At 36.3% G+C, this 7,994-nt stretch overlaps 1 protein-coding gene across 6 annotated transcripts in view; it reads left to right on the top strand.

Annotated features, from left to right (window-relative positions):
• PHTF2 (putative homeodomain transcription factor 2) overlaps nucleotides 1-7,994 on the top strand; it is a 196,694-nt gene that overhangs the window by 133,922 nt on the left and 54,778 nt on the right. For all 6 annotated transcript variants that reach the window (XM_006834354.1, XM_006834353.1, XM_006834352.1 and 3 more), the window contains 2 exons: nucleotides 979-1,048; nucleotides 1,929-2,087. In XM_006834354.1, coding sequence (XP_006834417.1) covers nucleotides 979-1,048; nucleotides 1,929-2,087 — 229 coding nt within the window. The remainder of the gene's footprint in view (nucleotides 1-978; nucleotides 1,049-1,928; nucleotides 2,088-7,994) is intronic.

Raw genomic sequence — 7,994 nt, 5'->3', positions numbered from 1 at the left:
AGGTAAAATCCCCACTGAGTGGTTTTCATCCAGTTTAGACAGGTGTGGTGAAAGGAGATGGGGACAAGACTGTCATGATTCAATAGTGAATAATTGTTTTCATGACTAATTTCTATCACAACTGTAAAGATAGAAGTTTTGTAGCAAAAAAGGGTGAGTGGTTAATCTCACAGTCCCAGAGCACAGAGCACCCTGGGACCATCAAGGGAGAAGACTGGGAGTGGAGTGTGGACCCCTACTAAGAGAAGTGGTGATGCCAGAGATTGAGGCAGAGATGCTGGCATGGGGAGATGGAGCAGCTGAAGACTATAGACTCATGGAGGGAGAGGGGATGTGTACTGGTGGTCGGGGGGCAGGGTGTGCCCTTTGGCTGTTTGGATGATTGTGTGTTCCTGAGTATTTTGGTGTACATCCAAAAAAAAACAAAAAAAAACAAAACCCACAGGGAATAGAAGCAATACTGTTGAATGATGAAGCATGCAGGGGATTGTAACCATTGCAATGAAACGAACTGTTGTTCCCCCATGTAAACTATCACTCAAGTCACAATAAAAACTTTGAGAAGAAAAAAAAAAGAAAGACCAAAAAACCTGCAGTGTACAGATGATACAACCTTACTTACTGAAAATAAAGAAGACTTAAAAAACTTACTGATGGGAAAAAAAAGTGCATGAAAAAAATGACATTACTTTTTCATTTCATTTTTCTACGAATTTTCTGAAGCCTCCTTATGCATTCAAATTTGCTTTGGATTAGTATTTTATTTTTAATATAAACAGGTTTCCCATGCTATATATTTCTCCAAATTCATCCTTCTAGAAAATACTAATATGTTACAAAATAGTTGTTTATCTGTCAAATATATAACATGTTACATTTTGTCCCATATATGTAAATTTTGATTTTAAGTTGATTCTTTTCTGCTATTCTGGGTTTACTGTATATATATATTGAATTCTAATACTGTTTTTAATATAGGGGTTAAAGAACAAACCAAAGAAAACAGCACATGTGAAACCAGACCTCATAGATGTTGATCTTGTAAGAGGTGAGTCTTGAATAGACAAGTGCTTAATGAAATTACAACTTGAAGAGACATAACTCAAAATGAGTATGATATAGATGTTTATAAAATTAAAAGCAAGTGTAAGCTTAAGTGAAGACAGGGATATTATTAAAATGTTCATGGATAGGAAAGAAAATGTTAAGTGCCATTGAGTTGAGTTTCTGCGGAGTGTCTGGTGAATTTGAACGTTCAACCTTATGGTTTAAACCAACCTTGAGGTGAAATGCTTATATGTAGGTTCCATACCAGGACTCCAGGAAAGAGCATAGAATTTTAATGCCATTAACTTGGTTTTTCTTTCCACTATAAGATCATTCTAAGAAATAGCAAGTAAACTATAGGTCTTTGTTAAAAAAAATTATAGAGGTCGTTTATAATTCCTAACCGGAACTGACCTTGCCCTAATAAAATACATGGAAGAAATTCTGCTGTTATTTCACAATTAAAACAGTTTTTCAAAGTCCTGAGTTAATATGATAGCATGTAAAATGTTTTAAAAAATATGTAATTTTCAATATCGAATATATTTAACTAACAGTATGGTTTTAGTGGTAGTGGTGGTGTACCATTGAGTCCATTTTGAATCATAGCGACCCTGTATAGGGTTCCCGAGGCTGTCAGTCTTTACTGGAGCAGAAAGCCTCACCTTTCTTCCATGGAATGACTGGTATATTTGAACTGCTGACCTTATTTGAAGTTAGCAACCCAACTCATAACCCTGCTACCAGGGCTCCTTAACTCAGACTATAACTCAAAATCAAATTACATCTGTGGTCCTGGTCTTCAGACATTGAAAAAATGTTTCCCTAAGGAAATTAAATCTTAATGAAAGTGTACTATCATTTCATTTTACTTTTTTCAGGGTCTGCATTTGCTAAGGCAAAACCTGAAAGTCCTTGGACTTCTCTGACTAGAAAGGGAATCGTTCGAGTTGTATTTTTTCCCTTTTTCTTCCGATGGTGGTTACAAGTAACATCAAAGGTCATCTTTTTCTGGCTTCTTGTCCTTTATCTTCTCCAAGGTATAATTAAGTACTAGAAATGCATTTTGATTTAAACTTTCAGCATATTTTGTTTTTAGGGCTACTAAGGATGTGTTGATTGTACCTCCAAGATTCATTTATAATGAAGTATGGGAGCTATAATTATGTGTAACTTACAAATAAGGGACCAAAAGCACCCAAGGGCCAAACTCAATTCCTTTAGGAAGTGTGGTAGAGCCCATACTCAAGTCTAAGCAATCTGATTGCAGAGCCACACACGCTCAACAACTCTGTTCATTCTGCCTCCCAGCACCATTCAAGGGCACAGTCATAGCAGTAGTGTATGACACTACAGACAGAGCATTTGGAGACTAAAGAAGATACGATTCATATTCCATCATTCTAAAAATGCACTGAATTTAATTTGATTTATACTGTTACAGGCGTTTTGGCATGTTGATTTTTTGCCCTATAACATCACGATCTCAAATGATTATTTAAATATGGTTATCTATAGAGCTGTAAGTAAAAGACAATATCCCTGAAGTAAATAATAATGGAATAAGAACTATAAATGTTTATTTAGGTAAGGTAATTTCTTCTAAGCCTAGGAACATCATACATGTATAAAAGAGGATGAACTATCAGGGTTTTGTGATTGTTGCTAATAGAGAGCATGAGTTTTATTTATTTTTTTTTTGTATTTTTCTGGTTAAAAAAATGATACATGTTCATTTCACACATTTTAGAATAATTTTCTTCTGTTATATTCCAACAATGCCTGAAGGGTCTTCATACATGTTTCCTATTGCTTTTAAAATGTTGACCTTCATTGCTCTTTAGTAATGTCATTACATGACAGTTCCTCTAAATCTTTTATTTTTATTAACTGTTTTTTAGGTATAGTTATCTAAATTTTTGTTCCGTTATTTTCCTGTCTGTTTTTTCCCCCCAAAAAGGGTTGACGAGAACTTAGTTGCAGTGTTGCCCAGTGTTGTCAAGTCTATTGCAACTCATACTGACCCTACCGGAGAGAGTAGAACTATTCCTTGGGGTTTCTGAGGTTAGAAATCTTTACAGACGCAGACTCCTCATACTTCTCCCAGGGAGCAGCTGGTGGGTTCAAACCGCTGACCTTTTGGTTGTTGTTGTTAATTGCTATCAAGTTGGTTCCAACTCATAGCAACCGTATATGAGTTTCCAAGGAGCAGCTGGTGGGTTTGAATCACCAACCTTGCAGTTAGCAATTCATTGCTTATCCTATAGCACCACACCAGGACACCAACCTTTCAGTTAACAGCCCAAAACAGCACCACCTGGGCTCCTTCATGTCAAGTGTATTTATTATCAAATGCTTTCCCGTTTATCCTGTGTTGTGGTGTTGTGCTGTCGAGTTGGTTCCGAATCATAGCGACCCTGTATAGGATTTCTGAGGAATGACTGGTGGGTAGTTTATTCTGAGTGGTCAGAAATTGGCAATTGCTTACTAGCATAATAACTATCACTGATTGTATACCTTTGTCTGTTATGCATTTCTAATAGTGTTGCTTACTAGCATTAGAGGCATACTCGTCAGTTTGTTGTGCTGGTGGCTTACATGTTGCTGTGATGCTGAAAGCTATGCCACCGATATGTCAAATACCAGTAAGGTCAGCCATAGTGCACAGTGTTCAGCAGAGCTTCCAAACTAAGACAGACTAGGAAGAAGGACCTGATAATCTACTTCTAAAAATATTAGCCAGTGAAAACTTTATGAATAGCAGTGGAACATTGCAGTCTCTGGATCTATGCAAAGGCACTGGTCCTTGTGTATCATAACAAATTATGGATAATATATTGCTAAGTATGGGAATCACTGAACACTTAATTATGCTCATTCAAAACCTGTACATAGACCAGGTAGCAGACATTCAAACAAAACAAGGAGATGCTTGTTTAAAATGACTTAAAACCAAGAACGATGTGTGTGTCTGGGTGTGTCCTTTCACCATACTTATTTAGTCTATATGTTCAGCAAAATAATCCCAAAAGCTGGACTATATGAAGAAGAATGTAGCATCAGGATTGGAAGAAGTGTCATTAAAATCCTGCAATATGCAGATGACACAATCTTGTTTGTTGAAATTGAAGAGGACTTAAAAGCGCCTGTTGATGAAGATCAAAGATTACAGCCTTTAGTACAGATTATACTGCAATATAAAGAAACCAGAAACCCTCATAACTGAACAATAAGCAATTCAATAATAAACAGAGAAAAGATCGAAGTTCTCAAGGATTTCATTTTACTTGGATCCACAATCAACATCCATGGAAGCAGCAGTCAAAAAGTAAACAAGCTGTTGCTTTGGGCATTTGTACTGCAGAATACCTTGTAAGAGTGCTATAAAATGCAAATACACCACTTTGAGGACTAAGGTGCACTGGCCTAAACCAGGATGTTTTCTACCCCTTCACATGTATGCAAAAGCTGGACAATAAATAAGGAAGACAGAAGAATTGATTCCTTTGAATTATGGTGATGGTGAAGAATATTGATTATTCTATGGATTGTCAGAAAAATGATCAAATCTGTCATAAAACAAGTACAGCCAAAATGCTTCTTAAAAGTTAGGATAGCGAGACTTTGTCTCATTTTGGACTTGTTAACATTAGTGACTACCTAGAGAAAGGACATCATGCTTGGTAGAGGATCAGTGAAAAAGCAGACTCTCAGCCAGATGGACTGACACAGCAACTGCAACAATGGACTTGAACAGATCCAAGATTGTGAGGATGGTCACGATCAGGCAGTTTCCACAGGTCACGATCATTCTGTTTGTAGACAGCAGTCAGAACCCACTGGACAGTACCTAACAACATATCAGTGTTTGGAGGCAAAAAGGTTCCCAATGTCATTTCATTTTTACTGACGTTACATAGTTACGTTGCGTCTGAGATTCATTTGGTGGGTTGTCTTAAGTTTAATAGAAGCAGAGTTGCAGGGTATGGCCTCACTGTATTCCACTCACACTTCCTGAAAAGTAGTAAGATTTGGTTTTATAATAATAACTATGAATAAATTTTGTTTTATCTTAATTTACATGCTTTTTAAATACCTCAGTTATATATTCTCATGTATATCTCTTCTTTCTTATATCTTATCCAGATTACTGCTAAGAGTCCTTATATCTTCTACCTCTGTCCATTTACCTTTTCTAATTACAAATCCAAACTAGTCATGTAAGGCCCCATGAGATATATTTCAGTCATGAGATATACAACTCTTTCCTCTGTCTACCAATTTAGCCAGGCTAAATTTAGCTCTTTACTGGTTTTTAAACATTGTATATTTTTGCCTTCATGCCTTTGGACATATAATTCTCTTTGCCCGGGTAGCCCTTTTTTCTTCTTATTTACCTAGTCAGCACTGCTTTGTTTTTTTTCAGACTTTGACATCACCATCTTTGAGAATCCTTTCGTAACTCCCCAGTTTAGTTACCTTTTTGTATTGTATCATAGCATTTAGCACAGAGTATTACAATAGTGTGTGTGTGTGTGTGTGCATGTGTGCCTTCTTTCTTGTAAACCAAAAAGGGTCCTGTTAGCCTTTTTATCCTTAATACCTAACATTTGCCCCTAAATTTAAAAGATTTTGTTAAGTGCCATTAAGTCAATTCTAACTCATAGTGGTCCTGTAAAGGGTTTCCAAGGAGTGGCTGGTAGGTTTGAACCACCAACCTTGTGGTTAGCAGTCCAGTGCTGATCCTGCAGTGCCACAAGTTTAGAGTATTTTATATTCCTGATGGTAGCCCCTAGAGTTCTGCTTGGTCAGTCTGTGAAGTCCTGCCTTGGGGCCACATGCACCTTATAAATAACATCCTGTTTTAGCCGAGCTGTGTCAGTAATCTGTAGAAAAAATATTCAGCAGTACTATTTATAAGATTTCGTTCAATGATGAAAAAGTGTAAGCATTATATAACAGAAGTGAATGTTTTCTCCTTATGTTTTCTAAACCTTCACTTGAGGTGAGAATGAAAGGACAGAGGTTATACCAGAACCATGGTAGAGGCTGCTTTAGGAGCTGAGGCCATAGAAGTGGCAGCATGGTCACTCTGAGAGACAGAGCCTGAAGAAGGAAGGAAAGCAAGAGAGAGGAAGAAAGTGGCATCTCCTCTTCTCCTCCTAATAACTCATTACTCTTGGCAGTATTTCATAGAATTTAACCACTTTCTGCAAAGATATAGAAAATAGGCTCCAAGCTATAGCATTACAGAGAACGGTTGTCATAGGGCTTAGAGAGAACAGATAGTCATCTGAAGTTCTTTAAGATGTTCACCTTTGTGCCTGAAGCTCTATACCTCTTACATACCAAGATTTCTACCCTTTTAAAGATAGTTAACTTCATGATCACCAATAAAACTTATCCTTTACCAATGTTAAGTACACATTTACTGTATGTAAGGAGCTTTTCAAAGCATTTTGCATTTAAACAGTAAATTGCCAACATAATAATTTTATTGTATAGAATTTAAAAAGCCAAGCTTCAAAAAAAAAAAAAAAAAAAGAATAAGCTAGATAAAGGTCACATTGGAGTTCGTGAAGGTGATTGGCATTTAAAAAATTTAAGTTATCTTTCTAAAGAATTTTATTATTCAGGTTTGTTTTCATGGTACTCTTTAAGCCTATTAAGACATTAAATGGTATTTTAAGTTTAAATCTTGGTATGTTAGACCATGACTCAAAAGTTTAAAAAGTATAGAAAGCTAGCTAGAATAGTATGATATCCAGATGACTGTATGTCTCCATTTGGCTGAGCTGCCTTAGTTTACTTGTGTTGTCTCAAATAAAAGTGCTTTTATCAACAGCTCTATTTCTACTCTCAATGGTGTTATGATTTGTCGTTGTTAAGTGCTGTTTTATTGGTTCTGTGTCATAGACCTTGTATAGAATTTCTCAGACTGTAAATCTTCACTGGATCAGAAAGCCTCATCTTTCTCCCACAGAGTGGCTGGTGGACTTGAACCACTGACCTAGTGGTTCACAGTGCAGAGCTTATCCTACATGCTCCCAGTGTCCTGATATAGATGACAAATTATGTAGTTACCCTAAACACCCATCCATCTGTCTCTTTGGATTAGTAGTTATAAATATTTTGGCATAAATGATGAAAGTAAATTATATATATAACATTTAACCCTTGAATATATCACTATCCATGTTTTTAAAATATGTCCCTTACATAATTAAATTACAATTATCACACATAAGATGAACATGTATCTTCTGTTATTCAAATTATCCAACTGTTCCAAAACAGAATTTGGTCAGCAGTTCAAACCCACCAGCTGCTACTTGGAAACCATGTATAGGGTCAGTATGAGTTGGAACCAACTTGATAGCACTTAACAACAGCAACAGACCATGGACTGTGTTCAGGAAGTCTGAGACTGAGCAGGCAGAAACAAGATATCCCCTTCATGTGGTAATCTTAAACATTGATATGTGCTTAGTGATTTCCCAGGAGAATATACTGTAAATTTGTTGTTTTAATTTTAAGTAGATAGATTTCTATTAATAGGAAGTTCTTTGTAGTATTATTATGCACTTTGGTTATCATAACCAATCTCCAGTTGCCGTGGGCTTGACTCTGCCTCATCCCCTGTGTCTGTCAGAGTAAAACTACTCTGTAGCATTTTCAGTTGCTTGTTTTCGGAAGTAGATGGCCTGGCCTTTCTTTTCAAGGCACCTCTAGGTGTACGCAGACTTTCTATAGTGTGTTTAACGATTTGTACCATCAAGGACTGCATACATACTTACCATTAAAACAGAACAATTGCCATGGAGTGACCCCATGTTTTCAGTAGAAACATGCTCCATCATTTTTTTGTTTTTTGCAAGATCTCTGGTTATTTAATACTTTTCCCACTCATTTAGTAAATGAAATTATATATATATATATATATAATT

The sequence above is a fragment of the Chrysochloris asiatica genome, unplaced genomic scaffold (assembly GCF_000296735.1).
Source record: "Chrysochloris asiatica unplaced genomic scaffold, ChrAsi1.0 scaffold00010, whole genome shotgun sequence".
Classification (NCBI taxonomy): Eukaryota; Metazoa; Chordata; class Mammalia; order Afrosoricida; family Chrysochloridae; genus Chrysochloris; species Chrysochloris asiatica.
The sequence above is the reverse complement of the archived record's forward strand: the minus strand, read 5'-3'. Positions and strand labels throughout refer to the sequence as shown.